The 25,416-nt window shown below is 38.3% G+C and overlaps 1 protein-coding gene across 1 annotated transcript in view; it reads left to right on the top strand.

The window, feature by feature from the left end:
- The window catches only part of LOC138064659 (ras-related protein Rab-3C), a 137,290-nt gene that overhangs the window by 58,116 nt on the left and 53,758 nt on the right, over positions 1-25,416 (top strand). Inside the window, exon 3 of the mRNA XM_068928269.1 lies at positions 7,066-7,184. Within this exon, the coding sequence (XP_068784370.1) occupies positions 7,066-7,184 (119 nt within the window). The remainder of the gene's footprint in view (positions 1-7,065; positions 7,185-25,416) is intronic.

Below are 25,416 nucleotides of genomic sequence, written 5' to 3'. Positions count from 1 at the left end.
CACTAGACAAAAATTTATTCTCTAACCATAAGGACTAAAAAAAAAAAAGTTGATATGATAGTCTTGTACACTTACAGGACTCTGGGAGCCAGAGCTTTAAAAATAAAAAATGACAAGACTTAACATAAGATCCCATGGTTTTTCAGTGCTGCTTCCCATATGCTAATATCTGCCTGTTGAATATGGATCCTTAAAATAGCTTTTCTGGTTTCTTTTGCATATAGCAGTTTTTTTCCAAATGACTCTCTGTTGCCTCATTTTTTTGGAAAAATATGAGGAAATCTGTACAGTCTGTTTGAGTTACAAGTAGTTAAAAATAACAATACAAACAGAAAACTGTTAAACTGATTTTTCCCTAGCTGCAGTTACAAGGTGGGCTCCAATATTAATTTGCCTTTAAATTTTACTCAGAAAAAAGTTCTTGGCATTATTTCACAAAGTGCAAATTGAGATACTTCATAAATTCATGATTTCCACTATATATTTTTGGAGCTATACTTAATAGTTGATTCTGCAACATTTCTCGTTAAACAAAAGAAAAAAAATCTCATGAAAGTAAAATCTGAACCTTTTCAGAAAGAGGAATCCTTCTTGAGACCTAACATGAACCTTGTTTAAATTATCCAGTGGTACTTTAATCAAATTAATCAATTTTACTTTTGAGGAGAATGACAGGTTCCACTGATCTGACAAATATTTTATAAAGTGCGTCCAAAGAAAAGGGACCAGAAGAATTTGTCGTAACCTCCCCTAGAACAGGACAGGCCAAAACCAAAGTGAAGACAGGATGGAGAGAAAGCTACTGTGTCTGGCAGGGGAAGAGAGAGACATGCCAGGAAAGTGTCAGATGGGCTCAGAACTTGGATCTAGAACCAATGGCACTTGAGGTCAAGCTGGAAAATAGGCAGGGGTGCCATGACTCTCCTAAGCTTTGTGTCTTAGGAAGAAGTGGTAGTTTACAGAGAATGAAAGCTTCATGTGGGTCTTAAAAATAAAGAAGAGATCCTCAAGCAAAGGAAAGGAAATATATGGAAAATTTTAAAGGAAATGAACTTCAGGCAGAATCAACAGCTGCATGAATGAAGTGAGAAGAAGCAAATCTGGCAGTGAAATACTTTTACAACTCCACTTTTGACTTTCTCAGAGCCAGACTGCCCCTGTAGGATAAGCTTGGCCCACTTTCTACCTGCCAGGACAGTCTTCCTAGGACTATTTTGCTAGCTGCATTTGGAGTAATGCCTCCCCCTTCAGCTCCTGCTCCAACTATTTCCGGCTGGCCCTGCAATATGATGAATGAACTGTCAGTTGTTATTTCGAGGTGAGTTCTAAGGATTGGTATGCAGTTCTAGCAGATGTGTACTGTCAAGCTGAGTAACTGGCTTTTTAAGTTCCAAATGTTGTTTTAGCATATATATAAATAAATATATACACATATGCGTACACATACATGCATACACACAAACACACACACACACACACGTACATATACATATATATGCACAGAACAGAATTCCAAGGAAACTAAAGCTATCAGAAGTCTGGAAAGAGCTGCTAGTAGGAGATGAGTGGGCAATATACTTTGCTATATCTTTTTTGCCTACATTTATTTAAGAAACTGTTTGAACTGTTTTTTCCATTGCTTGCTATCAATGTTCACAAATCTGTGTTTCTACATGCCTAACACCCCGTGCTGGGAGTAGCCCTATCGCTCAATGGTGCTGGTTGTTGAGAAATGGTGTTCCCCGGGTACTCTGCGCCTGGCACCTCTCCTCCCTTTCCTCTTTCTTTGTGTTCTGCTCAGTTGCTCCTACTTTTAAACCTGCAGATATGCTCTTCCTGACCGTCCAGCAGAGGCTTCAGACGTGTTTGCCCCTGTCTGCCTCCCTGCCTCAAAGGAGTTTCTGCAGTGGTTGTCCCTGGCCCTGCCCTGAACAGTTCACGTACTGTTTTTTGTTTGTCATACTTTTCTTTTAATCCTTTCTTCCCTTGGATCCTGGACGTCCCCAAGGAACTATCAGAGCTGTGTCTTTCATGCTGCTCTGAAAAAAGCCAGTTTCGATTTTCATTCATTTGCTGCCTCAAGTTCTTTTATAAATCAGTAGGAGAAATTAAAGAAATATACTGTCTCGTTGATGGAGTATATAAATAACCTTTGAGCAGCAACAATGGGAAAGAAATATGAAACTCATAAAGAAGCTGGAGTTCCTGAATGCTATGCCAATTCTGTTTAAGATAACAGAAAATTTTGACCTATAAATTCACCCAATTCACATTTCTAGTTTTATCTTTCTGTTTGCCTCTCTTCAAATGTTGTGGATGTGTAGCAGAGATAGAGATGGCATCCAAGAAATCCTCCTCCACTGCTGCCAATTTTCTGGCATAAAACACAAGCTGTGTTGTGATATGAGTAAAACTTATCATGTGGGAAATGAGCCTAAAATGACATTTTTATGTTTAGCTTGCAGAAGAGAAATGCAGAGGCACAGAGTCACTCAAGTGAGCTACAAAATCAGTTTGTGTTTTGCAGACTGAATTCCTTAATGACAGTCTCATTAAAAGTTCTTGCTGCCAAATGCTGTTTGCTTTCACCTTCAAAACTGTCTGCATTAATAATGAGCAACTCCACTTGGAAGTTATTTACATAAAGTATTGTTCGTGTCCGTGGTGCAGTGCTAGGCAAGGGTGGGAGGGAGAGCACACACACTCAGCTAATGAATTCAAGAAGGGCCTGATGTAATGCATTACTCAAAAACAGTGGTATAGTCTAAGAATATGAGCTAGTAAAGCACATTCTAGATGAAGTCTAGTTGAGTAGGACTTGGCAGCAAGGGGGATTTATCTCTGCTTAGTTAACTCAGCTAAATATACATTGAAAGTTTAAATAGTGATGTTTTGAAGATCACAATCAGTACTTTGGTTTCTCTGTTTTGTATTTAAGGATTTTCCAGCTCCATAAACTCCAAACTTCATGTGGAATACAGGTTCTTCTAGGAGTCAGCTAGCCTGCTATTCCTAAGTGTTTCTACTTGCCTAGATGGCTTTTACTTTATAATAACTTTATATCTCTGGGAGCATTATTGTCAGAAACAGGTATGTTCCCCATACACTGAGGCTTTCAATGATATGACGGTTATATGGTATGATGAGAATCTGTAGAAATTTCCCATAACACTATTCAAGTGTGGTTTCAAGGTAGAGGCACATGATGAAAACTTGGTTAATTTGGTTACTGTAGAAATGACTAATGTAAGTTTTATTGTAAAAAATTGTCAGATTCACTGTTTTCACAGTAACTCAGATGAACAGGCCAGGCAATCTAGAATTATCTAGCTTCTAACCCTAACCTAGTATGTGTACGAGGAAGGAATGTTGGCCAAGTATGTACCAGATTGTGATCTTCACACTGTTGCAGAAACAAATATTTTGCACTCAATCTATGTCTCTACCATCCTTCTGCTACCTACACATATGCATGCTCTATTCAAGATCTTTAGTGATGGGAATGCTTCAGTGGTTCTTTTGGCTATCAAATTTCTGGCAAAAAACAGTTTTATAATATGCAATGATACATATCAGGATCTGGAGCATGAGAATGACTGCATATACATTATTTCTATTGTTTTGTTTAAGAGATCTAAAATGCTGCTTTTTGTCTTTTCTACAATGAACTTTTCATAAAGCATTCCCTCACTGTCATTCATTCCCTGCTGCTTTTCCAGTCCACTTCTTCAGTGAACAGTCAGTTGTCGTTATCAGACATTATGTATGTGAATTAATAGGCCCCCTAGACAAGCTATGCATCTTGTTTTCTGCTCATCAGAGATGGAAACAAACTGCCATAGTAACATTGCCATTGAATAACAGGTCAAATTTGTCCTTCCTCAGACTTATTTTATTTAATTTTCCTTAAAAATAGACACCAGTGTAAAATACAGACGTCATATTTCATATCTTAAACCTAAAAAGGTTATCATCAGATCAATTCCATGGTCTTACAAAAAGGGCTATGATAAAATAGCAGCAGCCAGTACCCATAGCTGAATTGGAAAAGGTTTTATTCAAGTACATGTCCAAACCAGTACCTGAGGATAAAAATTTACAGATAGAAATATGACAAAATATGGAAATTAGTTCTTTTCTGCTCAGTTCTTCCATGAGAATAAAACCTAATAAACAAAGAAAAAGGTCATTTGCATTACTGGATTACTGGTTCAAATAAATAAAATCACAGTAATCAAATATTGTATTTAATATTAAACATTCAATGTTTCTAATATGCTAATTCTCCTGACCAATGAAGATATGTGAGTTCCTTAAAAGTGCTACAAAAGAAGCCCTCTTGGAGGTGTTTATGAGTATAGTTACAGGCAGTATACAAAGGAAATGTTTATCAATGCATAGAACATAAAAATTTTGACAAAATTCATTACTGATATTTGGGCTTGTTTCTTACTCTACTGTATAACTTGTACATTACGCCTGTTAAAATTTTTGGTTTTTCCTTACTGCAAATAAATTGGCAATAACCTCAATAGGAATATGATTACAGACATCTGAAACTAAAAAATTCCACTTTATTTGTGGTCATCCATCTATGCTATGTGCTTTAGAAAATCTTTTTTTTAACATGGCATTAACATAACATTAGATACAGGCACATACTATAGGCCTTCATTAAGAACAACCCCAAATACCTAGTTCCTTCTTTGACTAACCCAAACTAAATACTGAGGTCCAGAAGAGCATCTCATATCTCCACAATCTGTCCATATTTGGACCCTCATCTGCAGCTGGTTTTCCCGTTGTGTAAAATTATTTAAGAACTTCTATCTTGAATCTTCTTCCTTTACATTCATTTTTTTCTCTGTAATCAAGAATACCTAAGCACACACTAGCTCCCTTAGCACTACACAGAAAGTTATTGGTGTCTTAGACAGGAAGCTTCACTGGCTTGCAGCTAGGGCTTTTCACTCTCATATGCAGATAGGCTTCAGTAGAAATCACTCTGCTTGAGAAATGGGCAGATAATGATAAAATATGTTTGAGAATCATGTGTGTTTTGTACCATAAGGCTCTGTGCTTGCTATAGGCCGTATTTTCCTTCTCTCCCTTCCAGCTCTTTTTCCTAATAGCAAATGAAAGAGATTAAGCCATCAAAACATGTAAGAGTAATGCTTACTGCATAAAAGAAATACAAAGTCATTTTAAATAATGGCGGATTATATTCTTTCTGATAATAAATAGTTTTACTTGATTTTCCATTATTCTTTCCACTTACTTACAGAGTATGACCTACTCAGAAAGAACTGACCTCTGAGCATTAGAACATGCCCAGGCTTAGCACAAGAGAGTCTTAATGCCGCCAGGAAACTTGGAGACAGTTGCACAAGATGCAGACCAATCAGAAAGAGTTCAAAGGGGAGCACTGTAAGCAACCTGGAGGATGAGAATACATAATCTACGAGGAAAGACTGAAATAACTTGGCTCATTTGATCTCAACCAAAAGAAGGAGACAGGCTTGTAGAAAATAGGAACGGGCATCTGAGCTGGTTAACTCAGTCATGAAGTTTTGTTAAGGCAGCTATCCAGTCTCCAGATCACAGCTGAACCCAGCTCAAAGTATAGACAGAAGGAGGCCTGTCTGGCCTTTCCCACACAGTCATATCCTAGCATCCTGTGAGATCTGTTAGGCTCTAACTTCTATATTAGCTTTCTGTCTTAGATCTCTGAAACTACATCAAGGCAAGAGCAGCTGTAATCCAGAATGAACTGAATCTATATGTTTTACACAAGAACCTATTTGGTTTTGGTAACTGGCTTGGTTATGTTTCTTATTCTATAAATACTTTGTGATATATGTAGAATCTCCTTTTTTAATTAGCTTATAAGATGAACATGTGAAAAGAAGGCTCATTTAATCTGTTTTTCTCTTATACACAAGACATTATTAGTAGGATAGGTGCCATTTGAGAAAACCATCCAAATAATATGTTATCTATTAGTGGTTATTTTTTCTCTCTCTAGGAAGAAAAATTAAATAAATTTGTCCGTATTGTAAAGTAAGCTATTTCTTATTCTCTCAAAAAAATCTGAAAAAATGAAAGTAACTTTCAGAGTCTGATAAAATCAAATTTGCATGGATGGTCTGTTAGGCAACTGCCTAACAGTTTCACTGTGATGTTATGTTTCATCTATTAATATGTTTATGCCTTAAAATGTTAAATAAGTAAGTTGAAACTGAAAATAGTTACGTATTTCCTATTTTTTAGATATTGCTGGTGTCTGGCAAACAGTAGAGACAGTTGCCGTTTATGCTAGACATTGTATATAAATGTAGCAACAGAGTAGCCCTGAAGATTTTATCATGGAAATAAATAAAGCAAGCAGTAGGAGAAAGTCTTACATTTCTCAGCTAAAGGCAGCAGGCTGAGCTACAGAGAATGAGAAGAAGAAAACTGATTTGAGGTAAGGGACTGCTAGCAAACTCCTTTGGTGTCAGGTATCATCCTTATTTTAAAGGCCACTGCAGCCCAAATCCTGCTTTTATTTTGTCATTCCAAATCTCTATCGTCACCAAAGTTGGCACAAGCACCAATGGTTTAAACTTACAAGAACAGGACAATGTAGGAGTTTGCTCGTGAGCTCATGACTTTGTGAGCTGTCCTGATCTTACAGTGAAGGTCTTAGGATGCTATTTTGTCCCAGCTTTTTACTTAGAACATGGGATTTTACCTGTCCTTACTTTCAAACTGGGAAGGTCCAAGGCAGGAACAGGAGGTAAGATATTCAGATCACCGTGTTGCATGACTCAAAGCATGTTGCCCATCGTATGATCTAACACGGGGCCATGCCTTTCTGCTTCTCTCCACTCCCACCTCATAACAGTGGACATGTCCCTCATATGATAGCCAGAGCAGAATTCTCCCTTTTCCTATTATTCTTTTCAGTTTTCTCCCGCTCTAGAACTGCAATGACCATTGTCAGAGTTTTATTCCAATTTTTAAGAAAAATTCTTTGTTTATTTATTTGTAAAATGTAAAAAAAAATGTTTCTTATCGTTTCAGGACACAGCAGGTCAAGAGAGATACAGAACAATTACCACAGCTTATTACCGGGGTGCAATGGGCTTCATTTTAATGTATGACATCACAAATGAAGAATCCTTCAATGCTGTGCAGGACTGGTAAGTTAAATTTGGAATTCATTTTAGAGAGAATATTTGATATCACTCACCTGCTATGATAGTGCAAATTGTTTTGGAAAACTTCTTTGCAAATAGAGTGCCTAAGGATTCCTGTGCCCAAATGCTAGTTTTTTGGGGGATTTTTTCCTGAGAAAAGACAATAAATACTTTAAAATGTGTTGCATATAATTCATTATGACCAGTATGCTTTCCATGATTTTAATCAATAAGGGTTATTTATACCACACATCCAGGAATCTCCTAATATGAAGAGCAACTACAAAGATAACAGAAGGGTTTCCATGGTTTGAAGGTTCGTGGGATACCCTTTGTAGGGGATGCCTTTTGATTTAATTTTTTATCATGTTGTTTTTAATTTTAGCTGGCTAGGAGTTATTGTCTCAGTATTGTGCCTCAAGTGTAAAGAGGATGAATCTGACTTCATCAGAGTACAGAACCTAAAATTGCTGGTAGTTATGCTACATTTTGTGACTGTCAAGATATCTGCATAAATGTGAAACTTAAATCAGACATGGACTCATTAGGACCCAAACAGCTCAAGGCTTTTTTAAATAAAGCTGACTCAAAAGGAAAACTAGCATTAATCTCAGTGGTCTCATCTTACCTTTTATGAGTTTTGAGTTATTTTAATATCTGATAGTTTCCTAGCAGTGCACTGAACGATGTGAATAGCATTTGTCTTGTATGCTCCATATGCTCTCTTAAATTCTGCTCCCTCCAGAGAATTGCGTTTGAAAGAGGATTGTGTTTGAAGGTTCGTATTTTGAGGAGCTTTTTTTGTTTTAAGTTATACACTGGTGTGTGCTTTTTTCAGGGCAGGCAAGGTCAGAACCATGTTTTACACTTGAAGTAAAAGGCAGTGATGTTGTGATAGCTCTTTTTTTCTAAAGGGAATTGTGGCCCGAACTCAGACTCCCCAAGAAAAAGCTCTCTCTCTCACACACTTCTACTTATTGTTACGGTAGGCATTCCACTGAACCCATGGAGCAGCTTCCTTCTTTTCATCTGGAGGGTTTTTTTTGAGTTAGATACGCTGAGCCTGGGTCATTCAGCATTCCTGAAAATAAGAACTGAGAACCTGAATTTGATTCTGCTGTAGAAGAAATGGGATGGAACTTGGATTGCCTAGCATTGCCTGCCAAAACAGTAGGGATATGCTCATTCACGCTCCACCAATGGAAGGGGACAACTCCAGAGTGACTCCCCCACACCCATCTGAGATACCTGTGTGACTCTGTACTGAATTGCTCTTATAAAGCATTCATCCTTTTCCATTTACTAGAAAATCAATAAGCTTAAATGAATAGTGTAGACCAAACATCTCTAGCTTTTGGACAACTGAATTTATCTGAGAGGAGTCTCTGCTTAGTACCCAAAGTGGAAGACAAGTTTGCTTACTGTAACTTGTTATATCAAGGAGATATTCTGCCCATTTTACACAAGTGGGAGGTAACATGCTGAGGGACTGCTGTTTTACGGTTGAGAGCACAGCTCTGTTCAACAGCATTGGACAGAATCTCCTACCTAGCAGGATACAGTGGAAAATGTTATTCATGGATGCTGCTGTGTGGAAGTTTAGCATAACCAGGGAATCGAGGAGCACATCCAGCCTCCCAGCTGATGCAGCAACAGTGTCTGCAGCACTGCTGCTTCCAGGGTCTGCCAGCTGAAGCTCTGTCTTGCTTTGGCTCTGGTGACTTTTGTTCATGGGCTGGTTCCATTCAAGCACTGGGTTAACTGGGCAATAATGGCTGTTTGGGGCCAGTCATAACCTCTTTGCCTTACTCCTGGACAAACTATACAGCATACCATGAATTATCCAGCTTCCCCGATACAAAAGTTTCTTTATAGCAAGTGTAAATATGAGTGCTTATTATTAATTTCCCCACTTGTTTGCTTTCCAGCTTCCTGCATCTGATGTGGTTGGCCCTCTTTCTCTCCGGTGAAAAATAACTAGGTTTCATACTAACAACAGAAAAAAAACCACTATAAAATTAAACAAAAAATATTTAAAAGCTGTGGAGTTTTTAAATAGATTTGTGAAATATGTTTTTTCCATCATTTTTCACTAGTAGCTGTACAAATAGTTGGCAGCTACTGTACATATTTGGTGGGCATGGGGGATTGCGTGATTATGTGCCTAGAGCTACTGAGCAGTGATGTGTATAATGAAAGGGATGACAGACAGGCAGCGTGCCTCACTTGCCAAGATGAGACAGGAATTTGCTTTCATTTTTATTTTTGTTTTCATGAGCCCAGTTGCTGCCCTGCTGTTCTTCATCTCTGTTTTATTCCTCCCATCTCACAGCTGATAATTGATTTTGATTAGCCCATGCTCCAGTTTTGGTAGTAATCAGAAAAACTACAGCTTGCTTCTGAATGTGGGAGAAGTTAAAGAAAACTCCCAATTACCAATGCTGCCGAAGACTCTGTGTGTGTGTGTGCGTGTTTGTGTGTGTGTGTGTGTGTGTGCGTGTTTGTGTGTGTGTGCATGTCTGTTTGTGTGTTTGCGAAAGATATGTAGGAGAGGGAGTGGGAGGAGAGAGAGCTTTTCTGCCTTTCTAGCTTGAAATGCTTTTCCTTCTAATAAATGTGCCTCTGAAGGCAACAGTGCCATTTCTTTCATGTGCACAAAAGGGCCAAATCCATGCTCCGATCTCATCAGCCTCAAAGCTTGATTTAGAAATGGCACTACAGTCAGGATAATGAATCTACAAATGCCTTTTAGATTTGGATAAGGGACATCAGTTTAAAATGTGTGTTGGGATGATTCTTTAAAAGGAATTTGTTCAAAGCTGTTGTACTCATGTTGAAAGGCATCTTTTCATTTGAAGGCTGGCTGAAATTTCTTCTTTGTAACAACAGTTAGATAGTCTTATTTCCAAATATGCAGTGCCTAGGTCAACATGAATCTATTCAGCTGTGAGAGATGCTATATCTAATGTGACTATTAACATTTTACATACAAAAAATCAATATTTGTATTTTTATTTAAAGCTATTACTACCAGTATATGCAACAGTATAGTAGCCAAGCATCTGTTCACCACCCTATAAGACTAGGAAAGTGTTTGGTCTGAGTTTGGCTAAATGACTTGGAGGCGCAATAAATTTCAGTTAGACAGCAGGCACTTCAAGAAACATTCATATGTTATCTTCTTCCCTAAGTAAAACCAAAGAGAGGTACTTGAAGACTGTAAACAACAGTAACAACAAAAGTTGTAACCTAAGTAGAGATCTTTTTGAGATTCAAAAACGTTTTGTATAAGAGATCTTGAGTTACTACCATCTCATAAATCTTATATAGTATGTACACCCACTGATTTATTGCCTTCGATCTCTTCCAGAAGATCAAGCAAAGAGTACACTGTCAGTTCTTGTGTACTATAATCGCTCGCCCATGTCAGAATTGCTTCCTTCTAGGGTACGGTCCCTTACCTTACCTATGTTCTCCGTGGAGCTATGTGCTGTCTAAAACAGATGTTGGTTAAATGAGCCTAGTTTGCTAGCCAGTTAAGATTGTCCCGTATAATTGACGAGTCCTTAATAATTTTTGCCATTTGGACTTTTTTTGCATCATATATAGACTTTATCAGCCATTGTTCTAAATCTTCATTAGAAACATTGATAAAATGTTTGAAGTCTATTTTTCCAAGAACATGGAGGCCAGTTTGTTTCTGTATGTTAATTTTAGGGAATGTTACTAATCTTCTAACTAGTTCTTCTGAAGAAGAGTCAACCACCCACTTGTATCACTGCTAGTATACTGCTAGTATTCTTCTCTAATCTAACTGTAATTTTAAGTACATGTTTTCAGTTCTTTGAGAGTGCTAAAATGAAATGAAAACAATAAAGTAACTGAGGCAAAAATATTTTCCTGCTCTATATTTCAGAAGCATTTTGAATCTGAATTATGGAGCTAGCAGTTTTTTTGTTACTTTATTTCTTTGCAAAATATTTGGAGTATTTCATGTCCCAAGGTGGAAGAAACACTCGGTTCCTGCATAGCCCTTTTCTATGATGGAAAAGAGTTGGAGTGTATTATTTGCAGTATTGAGATAGCAAACTAATATTATAGGCTTCACAAAATGGGGAAAGAGAACTTATCTTTCTCAGATATCACTCAGTCAGAGGGAGAAGTTATTTTCTTTCATCGGGCTTTGACTTGTGCCCCAGCAGCTGGTTAGGTGTGCAGCCTATCTTCATGTCTGTTTTTGCAGACAGCCTTGAAGAAGCCAGTACTGCTGGCTAGGAAGCAGTGCTAAGTCACTCTCAGAATGTGTTTCCTTTAAAGAAAATGACAGGGGCAGTAGTCACAGCACTGAACAGTGCTGTATAGATACAGATTTTCAGAAATTCCCAGGGACCAACAGTTTCTGTTTTTATTCAGGAAGAGTGGGAGTGTGCTAAAAATTGGCTTCCAGCGGAAACAGCAAAGCAAACATGCTTTGACTCAGCAGAGCCGATGGAGCTCTGCCCAGATTTTGAAGCTGCCTTTTCCAGGAGATTATTCCCTTCAGAAGTGTAGCTAACCATGCAAGTGCAAGGTGTCAAGGTTGCAGGGCTTTGGGGCATAGTGGTCATGCCTCCCTAAAAAGACGCAGATTTTTAGGAATGGATTTACTTCCTATGAATAAGAACCTGCAGGTGGGCATCTAGTCCTGGTTGGCTCAGGACTAGAGCCTGAAATAGAAACAGGGAATAACCAAATCATGCAATTTAGCTGAATTATTTAGATAGTATCCACAAGTTTCACGTAATTAGTCCAGTGGAATTTGATTTCCTTTACCACATTCCTTCTTGCTAAATTTGAATCAGAAATCAGTAAATGTTGAGAGTGGTTCCATGCCACTTCAATGCAAATTTGTTTTACGAGTTCAGCTATAATGTCACTGTGGTTACATTCATTCCTTTTTATATGCTGCCACCTATAGCATGTATGTTTTTTAGACTTTTTTCATTATTATGTTTCAGTAGGGGCTTTTATGCCCCCCTTCCTTATAACAGTTCAGGCCACATAAAGTGTTAGCTTTATGGCAGTGGATCCTAAAGACGGAGAGGAGAAGGTGGAGGTTTTATGCTATCTTTGCAAATGCTATCAGATCGGTATACTGACTTCTATAGAAGTGCCAGGAAAATAACTGTCCGTGAGTTGAAGTTAAAACTGTTTTTATAAATGCAAATTTTCTAGATTTCTAATAATTGCTTTGGCGGGGTGGGGGGGGGGAGTTTTTGGTACTTATAATATTTTTAATGTAGTGTTCCAAGCTGGGTCAGAAATAGCAGGAAAGAAAACCATGATCTAAAAGGCTCAAGTTTTATGCTCTAGGTTGAAATCTAGCTGGCTTGACTTAAAACTTTGCAATGTTCAAAAGCTAGACAGGGACAAAGGGCACCCTGCGTATAGTGTTTGGCACTCACTTGTAAGTTGCTCCTCTGTACCCGAAAATATTGTCCTAACTTCAAGTGCTTGTCTGGCAATATCTTTATAATAATATAGTGAACGGGTAACTTTTGAAAACACTATTGTGGAGGGCTTCCTGGATTGTGCAGGAATTCAAAATTGAAGAATTCCACATTGCTGAAGTCAGAGATTCAGGGATGCCTCCTCAGGAGACACATGAGGTTGAAGGAGCCTGAGAGGCTCTGAATGGTTGAAGTTTTCAGAAGGTCTCTGCTCTTGTGAGTCTGTCAAGGTGTACAGAACTGGTTCGTCCTGCTTTCTGTTGAAGGTCTAAGGAAGAGGTGAGCACAGCATCCTGGGAAAATTCTGATCCCTATACCCTTTAAAAAATAAAGGATTTTTTTTGATGAGAGATGATGAGATGGATAATTTTAATGCCTCTATTGCATTAAACGACTATGGCTACATCTCTTCTTAAAGCAAGAAGTTCAGAGGGTCTTCTATGGAAAATTTTTCCCTTTTTTCCCTCTCACTTTTTTTTTCTCTGACATCATTTAAACGGCTCCTCGTCTTCAGGCTACTCATGCTCAACAGTTTTGGGAAGGGGTCATCTGGCAGAAGATACATCAGATTCCAATTTAAAGAAGGAAACAGAAGCTTAGAACAGAGCAGGTGATTTCTGGTGTTAGAGCTCTCCCATATTGTGTCTGCTTGTGTATTTTCGTAGGAACTTGGTGCAGAATTTAGTACTAAACAATATTCCTGGAAGAATATGAAAGTTACCTGAATTTCAAATTAATGCCAATAGAATTAAGATATAGTTATGTATTTTTCATCTGTGCCCATAATAAATGGGAAATGGCTATTGGGACTTAGGTCTTGGTAAAGACAATAGAAATGAGAACGTAGTCGTCATGCAAGACCAGAGCAAATTTTGAGCTGTGCAATGTTATGAGTTCAGCTACTAAAACAATTGCCAGAAATTTACTTTTTCTGTAGTATACATGGATTGAATTAAACTCTTTAAGGCATCATTGGAGAAAGTTTTAAAACAGACCCTTAAATGAGTGACTATGCTATTATCAATACAAGATAATATTTTGAATGAAGACTCAAAAAATATGAACATTCACTGCATGATGGCATTTGGCAGCTGGATTTACTGAGTGTGCCAGTACCAGTAGTCGTTCTGGACAGCATTCTGGAAAAAAAATACTCAATTTCTTTAAATAATTAGCTTTTTCTTTCCCATTTAGTACCTCAAGTGAACTAGAAAGTAAGAGGCTAAGGCTACTGTGCTCTAGTTTTTTGTGTCCTGCCCTATCTCTGCTGTAATAGGAGATATGATGGCATTTTTTGAATTGTCATTAAGAGAAAAAATAAAATTAGAAAATACATTAGCATGTTAATGGAGGAATGTAAAAAGTCCTCAAAGCCAATTAAGCCCGTTAAGTTAATGTCAGTACTGTTACGTGCACTTCTAAAGGGCATATGTTCTAAAGGGTACGTTTTTTTTCACTTCTGACTCTCAGTTTTTAGTCCAATATTTCTGATTGGTGCATCCTTGATCTACTGACGGGCTATTTTTTCTTTTACCTCTGAATATTGAACTTAGCTCTATCAGTTAGGAAAAATCCATTATTTGTTGTATATCAGCGAACGAATCTGGAAAGCGCTTCTAGGCAAATTTAACCTCCATCCCTCTTCACCGAAACATATGACCTAACACGCAGCACAATATGTGCAGTCCTGCTGCTGAGAGCGCTGACACAAGCCATACATCCCATTCCCCGTCCTTGCCCTGTCAGGTTCTGTCCTGCGGGGCTCTGACCAGACACGAGCTGCATCGTGTCCACCAGCAATCCACATGCAAACTGTGAGTCTGACCTGTGGCCGACAGCAACCTCCCCACAGCAGTGCAGCTGTAGAGCCATTTGAAAGAATGTTCTGATGGAGCACTCTAATATCGAGAGTATTAACTTGGGCTTGATACAGACAAAAAGATTTAAGCAGACATAATGGTTATTTGACATAGTTACATTTTTCAGCCAAGCAGGTGCTAATAAATTGCACATTGGTAGATAGTTTCATGTCTTTCTCCTATTCAAAACAAAAGAATGAAACACTAATAGTGCATAAGTCATATATTGCAAAAAGAAGAGGGTGAAATGTAAAGATGAATATTTCAAAGGAATCACAGTTTGGTATATTTTTTCATTTGTGTCTAAGTCTTTCTTTTGCACAGTAGATATTGAACGTAAGGGGACAGGTATTATGTTAAGATTTGTGTTTTATAATTTAAAATAGTATTAGTGGCTGGAATTACATGAAACTTCTAGTTTTGGCTTGTAATGTTCACTGTTGAAAAGTTATTGTGCATAACTTTTGTTATGCACAAAATGACAGTAACATTTTTTGTTTCTTCATAAGCTGTGAATACTTGCTTTATTTTACTTTTGTCTTTCGCTTCTTATTTCTGTAAGAAGGATTAAGTCCAGTGGCAAATTAGATATGCCTCAAAACCAAAATATTTTCTCTCACTACAAATAGTATCAAGACATTTATACAAAATAATTCTTGATAGAACAAATATGCTTTAAAATATTAAAGCAAAATTCTGTCTTCCAAGTCAGTTTGCTTAGCAGCTTTTCACCCATTGTTTGGGATGGAATACCTCATGTCATAAACTGAATATGGATAACTTATGTAGTTCTATGGAGTGATGTATTTTCTTTTCCTTCAAAAGTCTGTCTTCAATGTTTGTTTGGCTCACAAGCGGTAAACTGATAGCAGCTCAAACCACTTCCATGCTTGCTAGTTTCACAGACTCACTCCAAAGGCTGCCACAATATTTCTTATATGATATCCAAAAAAGGAGTATGCCCCAGTTTGAGTCAAGTGTGCAGAATATCCCCAGAGATTTAAGGAGCTGCATATACTGCAGCTGACTCTCCTTGAACGAAAAGTTAAGTTGAAAGGAAAATGTCACAAGTAAGATTGTTTTCCGTTCTTGATGGCAAGTTTCTATAATTTTCAACAGATTATTCTTAACACTTATGATGAACAAGCAAACAGCATGCTATATAAACTATGATGTTTGTTGCTTGAAACTTTTGATGTGCCAGAAAGTAAGGTAATGCCCTCTGTTACCACTGACATTGCCAAATACAGGGCTTCAGGTTTGCCTGGAAAACAACTCTTAGTGATGAAAAGGAACATATGCCTGCAGTATTTTTAAAGGCTCTTCCTGATAACATATCTGATATTAGGCTTAAGCAGCAATGCAGCCTGGAAATTGTTGCTGTGATGGAGATAATTTTCTTATCTTTTTCTTTCTGCTAAGTTCTGAATTTAAATATGCATATTACAGATGGGAATTTATGCAAATCCTTATCCAACTGTTTTTTATCTTGAAAATACTAAACCTTTGATTTTAAAGCTCGAACATCATCGTGTAAGTTTTCAATAGGTTTACACTCAAAAAAATGATTCAAGCATTGTAGCAATTAATTAGGAAAGACAGCTGTTAATTTGTCATGTCAGTTTCATACTGTGGAATTAAGTGCTTCTGCAGAAGGTCCAACATCCAGCTGTATCTCCTTCACTACAGGTGTGCCATCTTCTTCTGTGGCACCAAGGTGTCGTACTACCGCGTACCAGTATGGTCGGTCATTCAGCTGTGCCATGCTGCATCACGCTGTATTAATGATGTCAGTGAGGAGTCTAAGGAGGGGGAACAAATACTGCCTAGACTAAATTCTCCCAGGCATCTCCATGTCTTCCTTTTCCCTCAAATCTGAGATAGGGCAGCGCAGTCATGAAGGTGTTGGTAGCAGTTGTTCACCCAGATCCTGCTCAGTCACTGGTGACTGAGTGGAGCTCCACAGTAGAGATAATCTCAGTGATATGCTTTAAGAATTCACCAGAAAACGTAAGTCAGTCTTGAGTGCCACTGGACTTAACTGGCCCTGTGAGTGCCTTAAATGAGTGGCTAGTGAGTTTTTCAGTTTTAGCTAACAGAGTAGATCATTAGGGCTGTTAGTGGCCATAGCTAGACATGATTCACTGGAGGGCTAGCAAGACAGATGACAGAATAATGGGCTGTAGCCTTTGTGGATCAGTAACCCTATCATGAGTGTGGCTGCACCTCCTCTGCAACCCCCATCCCTTCAGATAAGGACTGCAGTTTTGAGATGAATTTGTTCTCTTCTTGTTAAACGTGGGTCGTGGTAAGAAAGGCTGCATTGCTCCTTTCCAAGGCCCTTTTTCCTCACTCAGAAAAGATTGGCAGTCCTATCTGATATGAAACCACTAAAATCTTTTATTTGGGAGAACATGGCAAAATAGCAAATCGTGTCTGGACACTATCTAACAAGAATAGAGGTCTAGCTTGAGATATAACTATCCCTGTACTTGAGTTTTAATTCCCAAGAGCATATGCAGCAGAATTTTCCTCTAGTTCACGCGTTTCTGCCCATTGCTCTTTATGGTCATGCAGCAAGAAGCACAACATACCTATTTTGTAGCCTGCTACCTCTCAGCTGGTAAGTGAACTGAGCATCAATAATTAATAACAATACTGCAGATGTGACAGTCTGAAAATAAACTTTCTTTGTTGGACTAGAATTTTCGCAGTGTATTTTCATTGCATTGCTGATGAGGCAATATGGACACTCAATTAGCTGGAGAACTCTTGTTAAGTAAAGATGAAGGGTCTTCTAGTCTTTATCACATCCTTTCCTTCTTCAGGTGTAGTCACTGAAAGTTACGTTAGGGTAGATGAAAGCAAACCAGAGGATTGGAGTAACATCTAAATGCTGCCCTGCTAAATTGATATTCAGTAATTAAACTGTGCTATGATACTCTTAATAAGATTTGCAGTTGTGCCTGTTTTTTTCTAGACTAGATGATATGGGTTTTTTTCCCCAAAAGGTTTAGGCGGAAATTGCCTCTCAGAGGCTAATGGTGAGCTGCCTGAGTTTATTAGGAGGGTAAACAAAATTAAGCAAGGTGATACAGTCATATGCTAAATAAAGTATATGAAATATTGATTCAAATATTTAGCCTAGTCTGCCTCTTTCTTTTATAGACAGTCACAGCCAGTGGCAAAAGAAACAAACACTGGCGTTTTATCATCCAGTCACAATTTTTATTTTTGTTAGTAATAAATGTCATAATGTTTTGTGGCAATGATGATAGTTTTTATTGGCTGAACAGTAACTAATATACTCTTTTATCACCCTGTAACTGTGCATGTTGACAAAGTAACTCTGTTGCTCAGCACTCCCAAATGAAAACTCTGCCTCCAGCAAACAACATATGAGTCTTATCAGTAACTCAGTAATGTCCCTAAGCAGTTCCCACTGCCAGCTCAAGTTGCAGAAAATTTACTTTTTTCCATACTCTAACTCTATTATTCTTAACTTTAGAGGAATATTGTGGCCTCGTATGGCTTATCAAGAGTACCAAACCAAAACCTTGGGATTTGCTGAAGGAGCCTTTCCTATTGGGCATTTCAGATTTGCAGGTAGCCTCTTTGGACTGGGATATGTATCAATAGCAGCAAATGCTGCGCTTTCATTCATGTAACCTGGGGGTTATGTCTTTAAAAACCCAGCAAAGTCAAGAAAGTTTGAGCCAGCAGCAAAGCAGTGCATAGCCATATGGGCAGTATGAGGGAAATTTAACAGAGTACCCTCTCCTCCATTAGCTTTCTCACCTCTGATCCCCTTCACGTTGCTTCCTTTCTCCTGCTAGCTTCTCTGCTTTTGATTCCTACTTTCCTCTGCTTCTAGTTTCAACATAGATTGTTTAAAGTGTCAAGTACTGGCAGTTTTGAAAGGATGCAAGTTATGTGAGATACAGGCAGTATATGGGTAAGTACAAGTTTTGTTGAATTCAGTCTTCTAACCAAGAAGGGCGAGTGCCATCACTGCAGCCAAATTCAGACCCAAACTGGAAGGTAACGTAGCAATGCAACCCAATAGTTGTGGTTATTTTTGAAGTACAACTTAGTGTTATTTAGGTCTGGCCTGCAAATGAAGCAACCTGCAGAGTGGCTCTCATTACAACATTGCAAGACTCTGACAGTCAAACTAAGATATTTGTAGAGAATGTTTAATAATGAATGTTTTTAATTGTAAAAAGTATCTAGTGTTGTCAGAGTCTGCACTACTGCCAAATCCGCACAAAGAACGTCATGGCCTGAACAGTAACATGTTGTCACAATTGTGACTTTTAAAAATTTCAGCTTCAAGGGAATCATGAACAATGACTTAGAACAAGTCTTAAAACTGTTATGGTGATAGATTCCAGCTGCCTTCCAGAGCAGATTACACGATACTTGAAGAACTGTATATTTCAGCTTCTTCAGCTCAGGACGCAGGTATTTTCTGGATAGGTTATGATTTGTACAAATCTAGCAGACCTGTCGAAGCATCACTGCGTAGCTCTGATGGTGATAAAAAATCCAAAGCTACAGCCTCAAGAAGGAGTTTCCATTAGGAAATCTATTTTTATCATAAGCATGTTAAAGACAAATAAAGGTCTCTGAATTTCTAAGTTCATAAATATAAAGTCATTATAAAATAAGGAAAAAGAGGGGAAAATACCTTGCTAATCTGAATTACAGAGGTTATACTTCTATCCACAGCTCGCTCCTCTTTCGCAGAAAATGAGTGACGTTAAAGCCCTTCTCTTTCTGGAGGGTGGGCAGGACACAAAAGCCTATCTTCTATTTTTGGCCAAGGTTTGTTATGCTTATAAACTGGACTTTACACAAAAGCATTCTTCAATAGCGTCTAATTTCTCCAAGCATCATGACCCACCTTTGCAGAACTGGCAGTGAAAACAGCCTTGGAGCTCACAAGCTTCTTGGACTCTCTTGTAAAACTCTCTAGAGGGACTGGAGGGGGGACTGTGTCCTCCTGCTTGTGTCCTCCCCTGTGCTGGCCACTCAACAACTGAGGGCTGGCTTAGTGGCTGAAAACGTTGCGGTTGCCTTTTGTGTATAAGGTAGTACTGCACAGAAATATGCGGAGCTAGCGGAGATGCCCCTGCAGGACTCTGGACTAACACTATTTCCAATGCCTAAGCTAATATGCTCCAGCCTAGTTTTGATATCACTGTGCAATGCTTAGTTCGTGAGGTACTGACTTTAAATGTCTATTCTTTCTGCAAAGTTGTAGTAGACCTCCCTGTGGACAGGGTGACAAAATGCAGCATACATAACATTTAGGTATGTTCAGTATAAGTAATGGACAGATGGGGTTGAGCAATGACAGCTCAGTGATAGCAAGTGATAAAATTGAAGCATTTCATCATCTATACATTAGTCCTTCAGCAGCAGCTTGTAAACTATTATTTCAGTGCAGATGTGGAGAGGAAATTAAAAGGCCTTGGGTCTATTTTCCATAACTCCTGGAAACACCCGGGAAAATCTACAGAAACAGTCACTGCTGCATTTCAGCTCTGACTCTACCTCGGATATAGGGACCTCACTCCATCCTTCCCTCTTCCTGCTTTCTCTGAGATTTTCAAAACTGCAACTAAGACAAAATTCAGATATGAAATCAAAAGATCTGTAACTGCCCAGTGTTCACAGCAGGGAAGGCTTTCATACCCTTTCCTTCCCTCAGATTGCAAGCAGCCATTCCCTGTGAGGAGTTCACATCATAGGAGCAAGATACTCCAAGAGGGAAAATAAATCAACGTGTGTTATCTTGAATTGCCGACTGTTACATGCGCTATAAATCTCTATTTATAGTGCTTTGTTCACAGCAAGTGAAGAGAAGGTGTTATATCAATTAAAAGACAATTGATACAGAATGATTCCCTTGGAAAACCATAGCACTGAAAAAACTGATTTCAGATCCAGTTTGATGAAGAGACAGCCTGCATGTTATCTCAATTTTTGCCATATCTACATGTTAAACTGTGCCTTTTGAATGTACACTAAACAACACAACTAGCATCTGTCATGCGAGGTTGTTGTTTTCCTCTTGCTCCTGGAGGGCAAAACTCCGTAGGAAATCCATATTAATTAAACACATGAAATTCACACTTCGCTATATGTATGTATTAGCAGAGGCAGTGTGCTAAAGGAAACAAAAATAAAGAAAAAAATAATTCTTAGACTGAACTGTTTCAAAACACATCTGAAAAAAGAATAGGGCTCTACAGCAGTTTCAGCTGCTATTCATAGAGAGGAATGCGCATTTTACAGTTCCCTTGTTAAAAACAACTAGATAATGGAAATTGAGTGTTACAGCCTTTGGGAGAAAAGGAAAGGATAAGATATGAACCAGACAGAAAGGATGGGGATGCGAACGTTCCTTTGATGTAATATTTAATATCAGTCCCTTCACTTTTGGCTGTTCGGAGAGAATTGGGAAACAGATCATTAAGACCCACTGACAACTCACCCACAAAAAACCCTGTTTCTGCAATTAAATAAAAATCAGACACAGATTAAAACTGCGTATATATTGCTGTGTGTATTTAAGCTGCGTACAACTGCTGTGTATATTTAAGCTGCAGAAAAGTTGAGAGACAATGAATATCTCCTGTCTAGTATATTTTTAGATGCACAAATCGAAATTAGCCATCTTAGACCCTCTCCTTATTTAGTACAGCTTTTATAATCTATATTTTTTTCTGAGCATTTAAACCATAAATGTTCAACAGTTTACACAGCGGTTAGATTTAAAGACATTTCCTTCGTAGATCAGGGAAAATCAATATTAGTAGCTGCTCTTAACTACAAATGCTTATTCATTTTGTATAACCTTCACAGAGTTTTATTGTCAATATGTATACACCTTTTTGTGTATTTATTTGTGCAGATTAAAGAAAATGTAAAAGTACTCCAAAATGATAAGGAAATGTTACTTCTAGTTCAAAGAACATACAATATCAGTTAAGAGAGATCTATATTCTGAAAAAGTCATGGGTGTTTAAAATGACTTCTCAGTCTCCATGGAGACTCTTCACTAGGTTAGTTACTGCAGTCAAAGCTTAGATATATAAATAAAAGCACAGATACTACTGCTAGGGGGGAAGTCTGGTTTATTTAAGGTTTTCAAAGGGCTTTTCTTACTGTCTAGTGTAGTAAAACAGTTAGTCATCTGGATCTTCTGGATCCAACATATTACTAAGAAAACAAAAACTAATCTTTTCCTTACATTTAAATGAAGATATTCAAAACTGAATAGTGATTTAGGTCTCTTCATTTTTGCATTTCACAGGAGAGACCTTCCAGGGCTCATATTTTCAAGAAATGTGAGCTGTTCCAGGTTCTTTTGTCAGTATCTCAAAATTGCAAGTTGTACGTGTTAACTTGTTTTAATTCCAGTTCTAAGCCAAAATGTTTCTCTCTCCTGATAAAGTCATGCTGGAGCAATCCAGTCAGAATTTATTGCGCTTACAAGCGCTGTCCCTCAGCAGCATTTAAAATGCCTCCGAAGCGGGATGGGAACTGTGACAATAGTGCAGCTCTCTTAAAAGAAACTGAAAGTACTATCCCATGTAGCAAGCAGGGAGTGCAGACAGAGACAGAAAATGATTTGATGCCCCATTTCTTTTTTAAGGAGGATGGCAATATCCTGAATGGACAGAAGGGAGACTTTTCAGTGAGGAAGCTGAAAAAGGGAATCTGTTCTGCAAGTGAGAGTCAGACAAGGAGAAGCAAAGGTGTTTGTCAGGACTGAGAGTTATGCTGGAAAGTGGATACATTTCTAGTAGAGGAAGGCTAGAAGAAGGTGAGCAGGCCTCCTTCAGAGCTTTCCTCAAGTCAGCTTCTGCAGCACCGACTGGCGGCAGCTCTCCCTGTGGAGCACAGAGCTCGCGGCGGGAGGCTCAGGGCTGAGGGGAGTTTTGCTGGGAGCCACTGGAATCAGCAAATGCCACTAATAGGAGGGATGTGAGTGAGGCCTGGGGGAACAAGGCAGCAAGGATCATCCCCCACACTCTGAGTGTCCTCAGACTGAGTGCGATACAGCAGGAGGGCTCACACATTAAAAACACTGGGGAAGTGCTGCTGGAAATTTGTCTTCGTTTAGTATTTCTGTCATTGATCTTTGTAGATCCCCTCATGCTGATTTCTCTCCCCACTCGCCACTGCAGCTCTTAAAAGTCATTTCGACTCTGTACGACTGAGCTTTCTTCCATACCCTCCAGCATATTGACATCTTCATTTTCCCTGGTGTTCTTCAGCACCAACATCTTCTTGAGACTCCTCTTCCAAAAATGGGGTTATCCACTCTACGTTTATCCAGCCAAAGGCTTCATGGGAAGGGATTAAAGACTAAGAGAGCAAAGACCTTTGCTACGGGGAAGGGGAAAGCCACAGACTGAGAACACCACACACAGCAGTAGGAGTTTTTTAAAGAAATGTGAATAAGTCTTGTAATGGTTGTTTTCATGTAGGGACTGTCAGTCTGCTGGTTGCCACATAGTGATAGAAAGTCTCTGAAACAGCCCGCCTCCATTTCAGTCTTATTTATTTCATACAAAAAACAGCTGAGGCTGACTTTTATGACAGCAAAGGTTATCTTGAGAACGGTGCAGCAAAAGACCAAAGCAGGATGTTTTACTATTGATCTGGTATGTTCAGAGCACAAAGCTGAAGCTGATAGTGGTAGCCCTTTCTCTGCAAAATCATTTCCTGAGCACTAAGGTCTAGAATGTGCTTTCAAAGCAGAGTCAGCTTACAAGACGGCAGTGAGTTGCACTGTCCAGGAAGAAACCCTGGGAAACACAGGCTCACTTTAAATTACCGGGTAGGTTAGGGCAGTTCACATTTCCATGAGGTGTGCTAAGGGAGGGGAGCTGTACATTGTCTCTGTGCTCCTCTACCCTATTACTATGCACAGAAGAAATGCTTACATTTGCTTTTATGGCTTCCAGACTAAAGCTGTCTCATAGCCAGCCAGCTTATCCACCAGCCGTGGGCAGACCTTGCTAGCTTCTGTCTGTGCCTCACCTGTCAGATAGAACTGAAGTAGAGTTTCAAAGTGTAAAGTTGCCTTGTATGAGCGTGTTGGATTAAAATATTATCGTAGAATCCTACAGATTGCGTGGGTCTTTTTCACAAATTTATTATATGTAAATAAATTAGGGATATGCAACCATCTTACCAAAACATAGTACATTGAAAGCAGTTTTTAGCTTTCATTTTCATTGATAATGCTGTTGAAAAATAAGTATACAAATGACGGTTTATAAGCTGCAAAACCTACTGAGGGAAATAATGATACAGGTTCAGTCTTATTTAATAGAAGAGCTGAGTTATTAACTGTGTTATTGCATGAGGTATGTACAAATCCAATTAATTTCTATATTTCTGTATTTATTTTTTAACCTTGTTAATAGTATCATCCTGTAAAGGACTCAACACTAATCTCTATTAAACTTGGACTGACTTGAAATCAAGATCCTGATTTGGACCTTGAAAAAAGGATCTTCTAGTAGCAGAAGCCACATGGAAATAAATAACATCATAAAGTAACTATTTCTATATTTGAATATATTTCAGTTGTTGTTATTAGACATCACTGATACAAGTATTAATTGAAAACTCCAGGTAATATAGCACTCCCTTCTTATATGCTAAGCTTTGAATACAAAAAAAGCTCAATACAGTCTACATGAGAATCGTAGGGGGAAAAATGCTCATAAACACAAGTGTTTGGATTCACTTTTAAGCATTATTAGGTCAATCAGTCAATACAGATTTCGTTATCTTGATTTTTACTGTATTACTTCTTGGTCTTTTTTCCTGAAGGCACTGTGGTACTTTCCTTGGTATACTTAATTTAAAATTATTGATTCATTACATTGGTTGCGCTCCTTTTTGATATTTTCCTTTTTTACAGCCATAGCCAACATCCTGCACATGTAAGAACCTGCTACAGTCAGAGAGAGGTGAAGTCCTCAACACTACTAAATATAAAGTTTTAAATATCGTCTCCTTTCTTGTTTTCAGGCATAGTTAAGGTCATCAAGGATGAAATCGATAAGTCCTTCCTAATTAAGTGCCTGAGAAATATGAATGCTTGGAATATTGTTTATTGAATATTCAACAATTAATTAGCATTTATAATATTCCTTGCCATTTCTTTGTGATTATTTATAAGAAATCATTTACATTCAGCATTCGTAAACAAAAATAGGAAAATAAGGGAAAGGAGAGAAAAATTTTCTGGAAAGAATTTGCAACAATGCACAAGTGCAGCTGTATTGCACATGGTCTCCTTCTAAATCTTAGCAATGTAGACTGCTGGAAATGTCTTTCAGTTTTGCTTAGGCTTTGGATAGGGAGGAAAGAGGCAAAAGATATAAAAAATGAGATGGAAACTTTTGTTTGTTCTCTGGGCATTTAAAGATGTAAATTAGGGTGTTGGGGGTTATCAGTTATTTCTTTGAGGTTTGTTTTGGGGAAATGACTATATAATATTGTAGAAAATAGTGTGACTGCAAACTGAAAGGCCCAGGTTCAATGACTATAAGAAAGGAGATTAAGAATATGAAAAGTGAGATACCATGAAGGTATAGGAAAGAATGGTAGGAGTCTGATTTTTCATTTTTTTGAGGAAAGAGAAGTGAGAAAAGAAGTGGTTCTGAGAGGACTTCATCAGATCAGCAGCATTCACTCATTCAAGACATTTTCTGATTTGGAAAGTTCTCCATTTCTGTATGAACTGCTGACAGGCTATGCACACCTTGTGCAAGCTCACAGTAATGCAAAAAAGGAGTGTTGCTTAGCCTCCAGAGCAGGAGTATTTTAAAGCAAGAGCATGTTGTTGCATTT

The sequence above is a fragment of the Struthio camelus genome, chromosome Z (genome assembly GCF_040807025.1).
Source record: "Struthio camelus isolate bStrCam1 chromosome Z, bStrCam1.hap1, whole genome shotgun sequence".
Classification (NCBI taxonomy): Eukaryota; Metazoa; Chordata; class Aves; order Struthioniformes; family Struthionidae; genus Struthio; species Struthio camelus.
The sequence above is the reverse complement of the archived record's forward strand: the minus strand, read 5'-3'. Positions and strand labels throughout refer to the sequence as shown.